At 43.5% G+C, this 14,655-nt stretch overlaps 1 protein-coding gene and 1 long non-coding RNA gene across 4 annotated transcripts in view; one reads left to right on the forward strand and one right to left on the reverse strand.

Moving 5' to 3' along the window:
- The window catches only part of PRKACA (protein kinase cAMP-activated catalytic subunit alpha), a 61,321-nt gene that overhangs the window by 4,898 nt on the left and 41,768 nt on the right, over positions 1-14,655 (forward strand). Inside the window, exon 1 of one of the 3 annotated variants that reach the window (XM_081850284.1) lies at positions 8,558-8,652. The exons of 1 other annotated variant lie outside the window; for it this stretch is intronic. In XM_081850284.1, the coding sequence (XP_081706410.1) occupies position 8,652 (1 nt within the window). In that variant the 5' untranslated portion in view covers positions 8,558-8,651. Of the gene's footprint in view, positions 1-8,557; positions 8,653-8,858; positions 8,887-14,655 lie in introns of those variants that run through there. One more of the 3 variants, XM_081850282.1, reaches the window with a different exon arrangement.
- Positions 5,578-8,796, reverse strand: LOC309335332. Its single transcript, XR_014153453.1, has 3 exons — positions 8,702-8,796; positions 6,106-7,824; positions 5,578-5,684 (listed from the first exon to the last, which is right to left on the reverse strand). It is a non-coding gene; the product is annotated as an uncharacterized lncRNA (long non-coding RNA).

Here is a 14,655-nt window from a genome sequence, read left to right on the forward strand (position 1 = left end):
GAAGCACTGTTTCTTTTTATTAAATGGGACATCCAGATGCCTGTGCTTGGCTGCTAGGCTCTGTGTAAAATGTCTATTATGGCATTTCTGGAAGATAGATGGGTCAAGTAAACTTCCTGCCTACTCCAATGAACTCAGAAGGGGAACAATTCTTGTATTTATGTAGCCTTTTTAAAAAAACCTGATGACTTAATTATTGTGATTCTCTTTCATTGGCGGTTTTAAAGTTGAAACTAGATAACAACTACTACCTACCTTTCCTCCAATAAGTTCAAGGTGGAGTACCTGATTCTTCCCCTTCTCAGTTTGTCCTCACAACAACCTTGTGAAGTAGGTTTAAGTTGAGAGGCAGTGCCAAGCCCAGGGAACTTGGTGACTGAGTAGGGATTGTGCAACATTACATGGAGGTCCTTTCCAGCTCTGCAACTGTCTGTTTAAAACAGAGGTGCCTTAGGTGTGGACATCCATATCTTGTTGGACCCCAATTCCTGTCAGCTTCACCTATCTGAATTAATCATTCAGTGCAAATGATAAATGGATTTTAAGAGGCTAGCCAACAGATTTGGAAAAATGCAAATAGGTCCTGCTGTTTGTAGCCACCTGCCAAACGTGAGTTGACTCCTGAGACGGCTCTCAAATGTGGATTGGAGTGCAATAGGGGTTACTTACAGACAGTCCTTGAGGTATTCTGGTCCAAAACGCTTGTCAATTCTTTGGTCAAAGAAAATGTGGCTATATAGGCATCAAAGCTGTGGCTGACACACTGTTGGTATGGTAAGTAAATATAAATGAAATGTACGGAGAACCCATGGATTGGTAAACTGAACTCTTTTAGTTGCATCTTAAAAAAATAGTCCAGTAGCACCTTAGAGACCAACTAAGTTTGTTCTGAGTATAAGCTTTCGTGTGCATGCACACTTCTTGGTATCTGAAGAAGTGTGCATGCACACGAAAGCTTATACCCAGAACAAACTTAGTTGGTCTCTTAAGGTGCTACTGGATTATTTTTTAATTTTTTATTTATTTTGACTGTGTCAGACCAACACGGCTACCTACCTGAATCTAGTTGCATCTTAGTTTCTCCAAACACAAAGCCATATGTTTTTGGTGCAGTCTGTTAATACAGTACAGATAATAGTAATTGTGATTCAGAAACATTTCTGCTGGAGAACAGTGGCAGACGTAGATCATCTGGGCTTCCAATAAACAGGGTTGTATCCAGTTCAGCCTCTGGGGCAATGGAGGAGTCTGCTTTATTTGATCAGAAAGGTGGTGAGGTGATTATTTTTTTTGTAAATTCGTACTTCCTCCTGCATCTGCTATGCTGTTCCAAGGGGCCTCCAGGGCAGGCGCTGGGGACTGCAGAAGGCAGTACAAGCAGCCGTGAGGTATGTCCACAGTTAAAGGTAGGTTTCCTCTTCTGTCTCTCATCTTTCTGTTAGGCTGTAAGGTCCTTGGGGCTGGGATCTGTTTTCTGCTCATTATTCTGTTTGTTGCCATCAACACTGATGGGACTATATTAAAAGTAGGTTCCTTAACTTCTAGTCTTGGGAAATCTAAGCCCCCTTTTAAAAGCTGCACTTTCCTGTTCATTCCGCATAACTACACTAAAGGCAGAACTGCTGGTTGACAGCTTAGTTGTTTAAAGCAGCTTTTTTCCAACCTGGTGCCATCCAGGTATTTCGAACTATAGCTTCCAGCATTGGCTATACTGGCAGAAGCTGTTGTGAATTGTAGCCCCAAACATCTGGAGGGCACCAGGTTGGCAAAGGCTTAAAATCTAGCTGGTATTAGAAATTGAGTTGGTTCATCTCACTCTGCAGATTTGTGATTTGGCTTTTGTGAAAGTGATTTGATTTGCCTATGATCTCTCTACCATATCTAAAGTGGAGGGATTTGGGGCTTCCAACCCAGTGAAAAAAAAACCCTATCAGCATGTGTTAATCTGATTTTTTAAAAAACAACACAAAAAACTTCTTTTGCTTCTAGGGAGCCTGGAGTTTGGGTGAAGAATATGAACACAGAGTCCCTGAAAACATACTAAAACTTAGAGAATATGCATTGGTTTTGTGGTTAAATTTTGTTTACTTATATGTCTTCTCACCCTCAAAAGGGCCTCCGGGGCCTGCTGCAACCTTCAAGTGACAATAAAACAAATTATAAAACCAGAGATAATTTAAGATCAGCCAACAAATCAAATCCACTGCTGGCTGTAACCGCAGCAAGTAGCAAAAGAACTCCCTGGAGTTGGGGAAAGGTGTTAGGAGTAAGCTGTGATTACCGTAAGAAGTTTCTTCAGAAGATGCAGACAGGAGAGGAAAATGTAAGAAACCTTTATCTGTGTACACTATCAAAATATGAAACTGTTTCCTTGCCCATGTAATTGGCACTCCGTTCTTCCAAGGTTCCGAACAAGCCCCAGCAGTTCTTGCTCTCCTCATTAGGTTCTCCCAGTTATGTGACTGATGCTGTCTTCAAGGAAGAGTTTGATGTGCATGGGATCCCAGATGTTTTAGGGTTCTTGGTAGGTTAAAAGTGTGAGCTCGCACTGATGATTAAGATGAGAAATTGGAACTCTATTAAAGATCAGAGTAAACTAGCAGGAACTTTTGGTAAAATGAGGTCAAACCTGAGCTTACAAAGCCAATAATGGACTTTGAAAGTTTTGTGCGCTTTGGAGCTGAAGGGTGGGGTGGCAAATATGCCAAGGGGGGTTATTTTTTATGAAGAGGTAGTATGGTAGGTAAAGGCTAATAAGGAAGCAACAACTGTTCATTTGTATGAGTAGCACAGTGTCGGGAACACTTCATACCTCACAGAGTAAAGGTTCAAGTGGTGGAACTTCGGCTACATAATTTTGAAGTGTCTAAGCATCTGTTTCATAGCATGTACACATCTGGGGAGTCAACCAAGGCCGTTCCTTGCCATGTGCATAGGTGCATGTAGCTGTTTCACACAATGTGTCCATCATGTGTAGATCATGAATGATCTTCAAGAAATTACTGTTGTTGTTGTTTAGTCGTTTAGTCGTGTCCGACTCTTCATGACCCCATGGACTAGAGCACGCCAGGCACTTCTGTCTTCCACTGCCTTCCGCAGTTTGGTCAGACTCATGTTTGTAGCTTCGAAGACACAATCCAACCATCTCGTCCTCTGTCGTCCCCTTCTCCTTGTGCCCTCCATCTTTCCCAAATCAGGGTCTTTTCCAGGGAGTCTTCTCTTCTCATGAAGTGGCCAAAGTATTAGAGCCTCAGCTTCACGATCTGTCCTTCCAGTGAGCACTCAGGGCTGATTTCCTTCAGAATGGATAGGTTTGATCTTCTTGCAGTCCATGGGACTCTCAAGAGTCTCCTCCAGCACCATAATTCAAAAGCATCAAGAAATTACTACAACCCCGTAAGTCAGAATTCAAATTGCTGACATGAATTGGGTCCCTGCTGCACCTGTAAGCACTCATTGATCAGTGTAAAAATCCACTCTTTGCAATCAAGATGGCTGGTTTAAAATGTGTTTAAAGAGTAATTTACTGCCTTAACAAACTGGAGTATGAACGCTGAGCAACCTTTTGTACATTCCTTTGTAGAATCCAGGGATGATTTCACACTTAATTGGTTTTGGTTTTTTTAGTGTGCAAATGCTTCATAATACATAGCATTTAGATATTAGCCAGCTCTTAAGTTGCTTGAAGTGGGACGCAGGTGGCGCTGTGGGTTAAAGCCTCAGCACCTAGGACTTGCCGATCGAAAGGTTGGCGGTTCGAATCCCTGCGGCGGGGTGCGCTCCCGCTGCTCGGTCCCAGCGCCTGCCAACCTAGCAGTTCGAAAGCACCTCCGGGTGCAAGTAGATAAATAGGGACCGCTTACCAGCGGGAAGGTAAACGGCGTTTCCGTGTGCGGCTCTGGCTCGCCAGAGCAGCGATGTCACGCTGGCCACGTAACCCGGAAGTGTCTCCGGACAGCGCTGGCCCCTGGCCTCTTGAGTGAGATGGGCGCACAACCCCAGAGTCTGTCAAGACTGGCCCGTACGGGCAGGGGTACCTTTACCTTTTAAGTTGCTTGAAACGTCTTAAAAGCAAAGTGCTGCTCATTTCATTCTCCTGTGTAGGGTAGTCAGCACATGTTTCTGGCAGGATTCCTATGGCTTTAATGACTGTGACAAGCGGGTATCCAGCAGCGGAATCTTGCTGGAGTCACCTGCTGAGTTTCTGTTTGGATTGCTGCCGTTAAGGGGCGTAGGGGCTCCTTCAAGATTTGGTAGCCCAAGCCCTTAAGTGCTGTTCTCCTTGTCACTTCCTCCAAGATTCTGTGTTGCTTTCTGAAGTGTTGCAGACAGGTTAGTCACCAGGTGGGTAATTTCCAAGGATCAGTAAATGCAACAACCTGCCACATCTCTCTCTACTATATTTGCACTCATCCCTTATCACACAGACGAGTGTACAGGCATTCACATACCACAGGCAGGCCTTCCTGTGCTCCCACTGTTGTTGCCACTGCCATCCTGGGGTGGAGGGAAGGCAGAAAGCCAGCAGCTCAGGCCTGCAGCACAAGCAAGCAGACCAGTGAAATGGGCAGGTGGGCAGCCCAGGCAGGCCTTCCTACACGCTCTGTCATTGCTACCACAATATGGGTGTGTGTAGAGGAAACAGGTCAGCGGCCCAGGAAGGTAAACTTGGCAGAGTTGGCCACCCAGGCAGGCCTTGCTGAGCTCCCTCTGTTACCATCTGCAAAGGCGGCGGGGCAGGAGAATGAAGAGGCCCTCTCCCTGCTGCTGCCGGAAGGAAATCTGCAAATGAAGCAGAAGTAGGGAGATAGGGGGAAGTTTATTTGGCGTTTTGGGCAATTTTGTGGGTGGGGGTTGAGCCAGTTGTGAGGGGTTGGGTGTGGGAGAGGTGTAAAACGAGAGGGTTGGCAATGGGGTGGGGTTATACAGTTTATAAGTCCTGCTTCTGATTTGGGAAATGTTTTTGGACTTTGTGCTACTAGCTTCATGCTCCCTTTCTCCTGGGTTGACCTAATCCTGTTGCCTTGTGGTCTTGGTGCAGAGGGAGCGTCCATCAAATTTCCACAATCTGTATCTATCTGTAAACTGATCTAACAGTACGATGTGGAGAAAATTGATAGAGAAGTTTTCCTCCCCTTCATAAAAATAGAACTAGATGTTGAATGTTGGAAGTTCCAGGGCACACAAAAGGAAGTATATCTTCATGCAGGGCATAGTTAAACTACATGCTGTCACAAATGTTGTGATGGTCACCAATCACCAACTTTAAGGCTCCTGGTCATGGTGGCTGTGTATAATCTCACGTGTCAGAGGTGATGTGCTTCTGAATACTGTTTGTCAGGAAGCACGAGGGGAGAAATTGCTGTTATGATTGTGACCTGGTTGTTGACTTCCTGTAGGTCTGAGTGGCCCCTTTGAGAATAGGATGCTGGACTAGATAGGTCTGTGGTCTGATCCAGCAGAACTCTTCTTATTCTTATATCAGCTAGATCTTATCCTGATTTGTTAGTTGCTCCAAGTATTTTAGATTATATTTAAAAATGTATGGAACAGAAACACGGAACATTTCCTGCAGTTGCTTTCTATATCTCTTAGCCCTGCCCTTGTTGCTGGCTTTTGAATTAGGAAGGCAGCAAAATAAACTGAAATTTCAAGAAGATCTAGCTTGCTTATTTTCTCATATGCTGCTGTGGGTCACTGTAGAGGTTCATGTACAATTAGCAGTGCCATGACTTGGTGACTCTGTGAGCCTTTCTCTATAACTGTTTGATTCACAGTGCCAACTAAAGCAAGGGGTCAAGCATAAGGTTTGAGGCCCATACTAGGCTCTATGGATGTCCCCAAAGTGGCCTAGGACACCCCTAAAACATTCTGGTCAAATTTTTGGACCAGCTTAAATTGCACTGTAGGCAGGAGCACCCAATAACTGTAAACTGTTATATTCTCTGGTAGCAAACATCTACCAGTTTGATTTTTGTTAGGTTGCTTTGAAAGGGGTGCAAAGGAGGTGAGAAATGTTTGTTCCTAGCTTCTTTAGGATGCAGAGGAAGACAAATGTACAGGTGTATGATGTTACTTAATTATATTCTCATGATTGTTTTAAACCTGGTGGCTGCAGTAGCAACGTCCCTTCCCTTCCAGTTTTAATGTGTAAAACTGAGCATTGACCCTGAGTACTGAAATCCTTGACCAGAATGATTCGTTTCCTGATCAACCTGTTCTGTTTGTTAGTAGGTTAATCAAGAGGTGATTTCAGACCGAAGACAGTAAAGGGGTCTGTCTACTAAATTACAAAAAACGGGGGGGGGGGAAGATTGGACATATTGCTCAAGAGAACCCTATTATGTTTAAATGGAGACAGAAGCTGTCTAAATGACAATGACAAACTGGCTTGAGTGACTACTGCCTCTTGCTAACTTGTAGCATGCTGTAAACCTTGGTGGATAAGTGAGGGAGTATTACAAATTAGTGCATTTGTAGTTTTGGCAGGAATAGGAGAGTGGTTTGGGCATCCACAGACCAGATCAGGCACGTTCTTCAGCCATGATGCATTTAAGACTATCAGCGCCTGGCCTGTGGAATGTTTTCTGGCAATTCTAGTTAGGAGAACAAACTTGAAGTTTAACCTTCTGTTGCCCTGTGGTTCAAGTGTGGGATTGTGTTGTGAGCCATTCCACTTGTAACGTTTTTGCAAAGGTGTAATGGCTAATAATTGTATTGATCAGGTTAGATAAGACTTACAGGCCAGAGCCTTATTGTAGCACGATACAGTGATTGGGTTTTGGCTCTTTCCTGATGAATTTCTCGTACATGGAAGATTGGAAACTACAAATACAGTACCCGGTCTTGTGTGTTTGCTATTTATTTAGCAGCTTTTAGCCTTGCTTGTTTAGACTTCAAAAGTCATTTCAGTTGACAGATTTTTTAAAAAAGAAAAAGAAAACACAAATCATTAAGAGCAAAGAGAAAATGCAACCATTGGACATGCCTCTAACCCAAACACCCTCCTAAAAGGATCTTAAACATTATACTTTTGAAAGCTGATGCAAGAGTTCATTAAATGCATTCCTTAGGAATAGTGTTCCAAAGCGGACCCCTCATCCTCCTGCCACAAACAAGGGAACTGTTAAGCATTGCTTTTCCAGTGTCCCCATGCACATAATAGTGGTGGTATGCCTCTGATAACTTTGGTTCAGGGCTTTAAATATCAAATATACTTTGATGTGTGCTTAGAAGCACACTGGCAATGCATGCAAATGTTTGATAACGGATGTAATATATTGTCAGCAATCTACCCCCATTAAGAGCTTTGCTGTTGTATTTATTTATTACTGTACTTTTATATTCTACTTCCCTAAGGAGCTCAAAACAATGTACACGGTCCTCCTTTCTTTACCCAGCCCTCCCCGTTATCTTCATAACAACTTGGTCACTAGCCCAAGGTCACTCATCAAGCTTCATGGCTGAATGGGGGTTTGAACTTAGGTTTCTGTAGCCTGGACATTCTAACCGTTGCCCAAACATAGCGTCCATTGCCCAAACATAGCGTGGAGTTTAGCTATAGCTGACACAATAACATATACTGTAGTTTAATGGTGCTGAACGAAAAGGGAAAAAATGGATGCTTTTTGTGCCATCTGGTGGCCATTTATTTCCTACTCTAGTGAAAAGGCTCTACAAAATAATGTTCATTTGCATCTCTACAAAACTGGGTGTTGTGGCCATGCATACTTCTTTGTACTTCAGCTGGAGAAGATGACCTTGCTGTGGATGGCGGCTCCCATACCCTGATGGAACAACATAAGAGAATCCTGTAGAGAAAAACTAAAAGAAGAATGAGTTATATAAAGACATGAATTCTAAAAACGGAAGCAGTGACGTGAAGTGACATTTTTTTGTAGGGGAACACTTTGGATCAGAAACACCACCTTGTGAGGATGGTTGCCGGGGGGGGGGGGCAGAAGTCTCCTGGGCTTTGAGGAGGAGGCACCAGACTTGAATGCTTTAATACTCTAATTTACCGGGAACATTTAGGGGACTAGCCTAGTCCCCCTAGTCCACTGCCCGGAAACTGGTGAAGTTGGGGAGTACGGAGGGCCATTATAACTGAAGTATACCTGAAGGAGCGTCTCCACCCCCATTGTTCAGACTGGACACTGAGGTCCAGCTTCGAGGGCCTTCTGTCGGTTCCCTCACTGCAAGAAGTAAGGTTACAGGGAACTAGGCAGAGTGCCTTCTCGGTAGTGGCACCCGCCCTGTGGAACACTCTCTCATCAAAATGTCAAGGGAATAAACAATTCTCTGACGTTTAGAAGACATCTGAAGGCAGCCCTGTCTAGGGAAGTTTTCGGTGTTTGATCTTTTATCGTGTTTTTAATATCCTGTTGGGAGCATCCCAGAGTGGCTGGGGAAACCCAGCCAGACAGACAGGGTATGAATAATAAAGTATTATTATTATAACTGTGTTCAGTCACCTAGTTTTGATTTGTTATACAAACTTGAACGAAGCGAAACAGCCAATCGGGCGTGGGGCAGCAGGCCTGTGTGCTGAGGGTTCTGCTCTGGCCACGCCCTCCCAGTTCTGCAGGAGATCACTGGAGATCAGACCAGGCAGGCCCGGGGCCAGATGTGCTCCGCTTGCGTTTCTTAAAAGTATGTGCCAAAGGCAGGCTCCTGGGCCTCGGAAGGGTTTGATCCTTACTCTTGTTCTTTACAGGGTCTGGCTTTAGGCCTTTTAAGCTGGCTGTTTCACTCCACCCCCCCCTCTCTCTGCCCCTTGGATCTGGTCTCCCAGAGAGCTGGCAAAGCTGTAGTATGGATTGGGCCTTCTGGGGAGCCATAGGGGAAGAGAAGCCACACTCCAGACTGGCAAGATGGAGGTCGGAGGTGAGGGGGAGTAATAGGCTGGGTAGCCCGGGGAGAAGAAGAGGCTCTGAGTCTATGATGCCAGCCCTCTCAGGGGTCCAAGGAGGAGGTGTTGTGGTTTTGTCTAGGGACAGGCAGCCCCGGTCTTCACCCCGGGCGGAGGGAGGGGAATGTGACAGGATCGGTGGAGCTGAGAAGTAGAGAGATTTCCCACTCTTAATGTGAGGTGGCTTCTGTTTGGGCCCGATTGAGGGACTTGGGAAGGTGAAGAATGGCTTTGATGTACTTAGCTGTACCGTGTGGCTTCTGCAGGCTGATAATTTAAGAAAAGGTAGGCCCTTTGATTATAACATGCTGTTCGGTCTTAACATAATCCCATCTGGTTACCTTTCCCTGTCTTGGCCTCTTGCAGGTTTGCACTGCAGCAGGTCAGAACTGGTAGTAATTCAGGTTTACGTTCCTTGAGGGAGAGGATTTTTATTTCTGTTGGGACAGTTTGTACAAGGCCCTAAAAATCTGTGGTTACCGTGGGACTGAGTTCTTTAGAGTGGAGCGTGGCAAGTGGCTAACAGAGGGAATTTCCACACTTTAGATTCCTATGTTAAATTATTAAGAGAGAGCATTATTTGTTAGGGCTGGTTGATGGTCCCAGAGCTTATTGATTAAATTATGATTGTACATAAATGTTCTGATTGAAACCCAAACTTCGTATTGAGATGCTACAAAGAGGTAAGTGTGTTATAGTTAAAATGCTGTTGAGAGGGATGACTTTTCTAAGAATTGGGGGGAACTGGAGAAGTTCAGTGTTTCTTACGTTAAGCATAGAATACTTTGCTAATTCTCCATATAGGGAAAGTAGTACTCTGGTGCTATGCAGAAGTAGGCTGTGAAGTTTGAGCTCTGTTCCGATGATGTGTGTAATGTAGAATTAGGCTTTTCTAGAATGGAAAATAATGTTAGTGGTGTTTTTGGCAGACTGGAATGGGAATCTTGGGAAGGCATGAAGGTTATATAAATGAAGGAATAGATCGTTTAAGATGCAAGCAGTGAAAATAGGGAAAGTGGTGTTACTCTTGAAAAAGGAATCCATTTTATCTTCTAGTGAGTTTTGTTTAGGATGTGTGCAAAGAAAAAACAAAGCAAACAAAATTATATAAAGGTGGAATACTTCTGGAAAGTCAGACTTTACTTTCATAAGTTTTTTTCTTTTTGTTATACATCTTAATCTCGGCTCCTTTGCTATGGTTGTGCAGTGTGGAGATTTATTTATTTTTTAATGGCCAGGAGAGAACCCAAAAGATCACACAAGCAAAATTCTTGATTTTGTTCAGCATCAGGGCCATACTGAAAATCTTTAACTGGGGTCACCAGTCAGTCATACTTGTATTGTTTGTAGCAGATGATCATTACATGGAAGAGTCACCAGCTAACTGAATTTTGCTTTTACAGGCTTAACTGCAGTAGAGTATATGTGACCCACTCATGTAACTTTCCATGTGATGTACTTGTTTGCTTTCAGAAGCAGACTCATCGGGGTTCACTTCAAATGAATGGGTACCTTGTGATGCAGCTGTATTGCTTGGCTTGGTGTGCATTCAGCTTCCAACAGCCAACGTATGAATAGAGTGCTGAGTGGAAGGCTTTATGCACCCTTCAGTGCTTACTCTTTATTCTTTTTAACATAGGTTGAGAGGTAACAGGTTGAGAAGCATTACTTAATTCCAACTGTGCTGCTTCCAGTTCGTGATCTGATCCACCATCTGCAAAGTACTTCAGATGAATGGAAAAGTTCAAGGGACACTTGGCCACAGAAAAGAGTTTTGAGAGAGAGATGTGGCCCAGCACCATTCCCTGTGGTCCAGCCACCAGAGGGGGGTGTTGCACATGGTTTCTAAAGACGGTAGAATGCTGATTGGTTTGCCAGTTTCAGAATGTATGATTCGAGCATCTCTTGTTACCAATTAATGAGAAGAACCATGGGGTGTGTATGTCACTTGTAATTGTTGGCAAAGTGTACCGTTTGTGCTCTGTGCTCTTTGTTCAGTTATTACTTGGTTTGGGAAAGAGAAAATGGTTGATGATACCTTTTGCAGATAAGATTATCTGTTTCTGCATCAATCACAAAAGACACGAGCATAAGAGATGCGGGTAATCTCAGAAGTTGCCTCAGTGTGCTAGAATGTGTGGAAGTGCTAATGTTGGAGTTGTAATATGTGTTACTATGCCAGAAAATAGTCATGTTGTCGGAGATCTCCTTTTGCAAAGCTCTTAGCACATACATGTGCCTCTTGAGAGCAAACCTGTGGCTTTAGAGCTACGGTATATGGTGAGAGAGGGTGTGAAGTACATATAAGGGAATAAGGTTTCAGAAAGTGGAACACTCATTAGCAATGCATTATGTGTAGCGAGGTGCTAAAATATCGCAAACAGTCAGATCCTAACAATGTGTACTTTGGAAGTAAGCCTGCTTGATGCAATGAGAAATCCTTAACATGTAGATAAATCTTCCAGTTTACATCTAGATAAACTTTACAAAGCCATGTAAGGTTGAGGCTGCAAAGAAGGATCACTTTCAAATCCCAACTGATTGTTGCAAGAGCTATATTGGTATCTTCATTCTCTCCTTTGCAATCCTGTTCACAGAGCAAGGAGCCACTTTGAGAGAGGAATGGATTTTAGCTGATCAGCCAGCAAACATAATGGCCATGTCTTTTCTTGCTATTCTTCATACCTCAAGCACTATCTATAGGAAGGTGGGGGGGGGGACATATGTGTGTGTGTATACACATTGTGAAAACAATATACATCCAGGCCCCATTACATGTAGATGTGTGAGTACCTAAGGTAAAAGGTAAAGGTAAAGGTACCCCTGCCCGTACGGTCCAAGCTTGACAGACTCTAGGGTTGTGCACTCATCTCACTTAAGAGGCCGGGGGCCAGCGCTGTCCGGAGACACTTCCGGGTCACGTGGCCAGTGTGACGAAGCTGCTCTGGCGAGCCAGCACCAGTGCAGCACATGGAAACGCCGTTTACCTTCCCGCTATAAAGCGGTACCTATTTATCTACTTGCACTTAGGCGTGCTTTCGAACTGCTAGGTGGGCAGGAGCTGGGACCAAAAAACGGGAGCTCACCCCGCTGCGGGGATTGGAACCGCTGACCATGCGATCAGCAAGTCCTAGGCACTGAGGTTTTACCCACAGCGTCACCCGGTGTGAGTACCTAAGGTGCAGCTTATTCTGACTTGTACTTATTGTGTAGAGGTCACCATATTGCACTGAGCCGTACTGTTTTGTTACACAAAGCCTTTAGGTCAAGTTGATTTCTGGTCTACCAGCTTTTGTTGGACTCCCATCTGCTGCAGTCAGCATGACCCATGGTCGGCTAAGATGGGAGTTGTAGTCCTACTTTAGACTGGTATGCTGGGTTCAGCATTTTGGAACAGGGAACAGTCAGAAGGATGGACAGCATTGGTGAATTTAGCTGCTGGTTGACAATACTACTATTTCATGCTTTATACCTGCCAGCTGTATTGAGAATGAAACCAACTTGTCCAGCCTGGCTGTGGAAAATGTGCGTGAGAATGTGTGATATCCTCATTGTGGGGTTCAGATTTGTGGAAGAAAAAAATGATGTTGCTGTGAAGTTTTGCCTTTTTTTGTGGGGAAGTTGTGTAATGGGATCACCACCCTTTGTGATCTCCTATCAGGATAGTTGTAGTTCAATGTTGTTCTGTACCTTGTGTTGGATGAGTCTGAGACGCCCTTATTTTTCACAGAATACCTCTTGATTACATTGCTGTCAGCAAACGGAGGAGGGGGAGAATTAAAATTCTGACATTTATTTTTTTAAAAAAAAGCTGTTTGGAGACTTCACACAGACAAAGCCCTAGCTTTCCTGAGTAGCTTGGGCTTACTGGCAAGCTTGCATTAACTATGCAAACCCTGATATCATGTTACATTAGCGGGTATGGAACTCTGTAAGTGTGGTGCTCCAATTCTAAAGTGTTGCTCTTTGGCTTGATGGTATATCTCTTGATGTCTCATTCTAAACATTGATACGCTGATGCTGCAAACATCAGGATAAAACTCTGCCAATAGTTTCTAAACAATATTTTCCAGTGAGCATAATTCATTATTTGGTAGTGGTTTGGCATTTTGAATTCAGAAGCCATTTTTAAAACATTATTGCAATGCTTTATTGCATTTGTTTTAAAAACAAAGACTATTCACCAATTCTCCTTCCTTTCTCTCATTAAAGTTTTCAGGTGTGATTTAAGACTTGTTTATGAAAATACATAAGACAGAAAATATGCAGACAAACATAACTGGAGGATTTTACGGTGAAAACTGTGGCTCTCGGCAGCAAACTTGTTAAAGTGCTGGGAATGGATAATGAACTAAAGGGACATAGCTGACTTTCACATTTTAGTTAAGTATAATAATGTGCACAGCATGTATAAGCATGTTTCTTGCCATTTCTGCAACCTCCATTGGTAACCACTTATATTTTGTGCTTGCCAATTAATGGAGGACTCCATCTACTAGTATTTTATAAATAATAACAAATGTGCAGAAACCCGCCCTCTAAAAGCACTAATTGTTGCATATCTCACTCTATCTGGTGAGTGGTACAACTCACACATCAAAATTCAGGTGGTCAGTGCTACCTAATTGATTTACATCAGTTTACACCACCAGCAATTACTGAAATGTAGGGAAAGGAATGGCCAGTAGTTAACCACAGTCTGTTAGCAGAAATTAAAAGATTCAGCTTCCCCAACCATCTTTGTTTTAACTAATTCTGATGCAGGTCATTATCTGATTTTTATTTGCTACCTATTGCTCTTTACTGTGGCTTTAAGGCATGACTTTTGCACATTGTGAGCCCTCTTATGAATCATTCTGGTTAAGAGGCAGTGTTAAATATGTCAAATTAAATAATATTGCCTGGCATGTTTTAACTGAGAAGCATTCCTCAGTGTTTCGTTTGTAGCTTCTGTGTCGGAGCTTCATGTTTCTAACCACTTTCATTCTTAGTGAAGTATTCCAGGCTGCTTGGAATGGCAGGGAGTCGTATCGTACCAGATGATTCTTTCAGCCAATTAGGGTGACCCAAGTTCCCAGGGAGTCAGCTTAACCGATTATACACTCCCAGTATCTGACATATGAAATTGGGTTCATTGTAAGGTAGCAAAGAACAGAAAGAGCTCTGTCAAAAGAATCTGCTGGCAGAGTGTGCCAAGAAATAAAAGTCTGAAATATCCTCAAGTCCCAAATATTCACTTTCCTTTCTGAAAAAAAAAGGGGGGGGCTTCTGTATCTTACTCGCAAGTTCTGAGATCCAGTTCTAAAGAGTGTTGTGACAGTCCAATAGGTGCAGTTGGAAGAGGATGCCACTAAGTACATTCTGGTATTGAGTGTACATAATGAGAAAATTGGTTCCATTACCTATCAATTTGGTACATTTGAAAGATATATAGTGATGAGGTGATATATTCAGACTTCAAAAGAAAGACGTGTTCCATTTCTGAGAAACAAAGCTGATGGTAGCACAGTTTGATTTTGCTTGTTCCCAAGGTGCATTGCTCCAAGACAAGTTGACCCCCTGTTCAGAGTCTATGAAGTAGTATCCTGAATTTTGCTTGCCAGTGGCCACCTCTGAGCAACTGAAGACTTGTCCATGTGTAATCTGGAAGCTTTTCTTCCACTGCAAATGGCAGGTGTGGAACTCCCAATCCAGATAAGGATTGCAGCAGCAGTAAGAGGTTAAAGCTCCCTGTTCTCCTGCCA

This window comes from Podarcis erhardii (assembly GCF_964252035.2).
Source record: "Podarcis erhardii genome assembly, chromosome: 2".
In the NCBI taxonomy this organism is placed as follows: domain Eukaryota; kingdom Metazoa; phylum Chordata; class Lepidosauria; order Squamata; family Lacertidae; genus Podarcis; species Podarcis erhardii.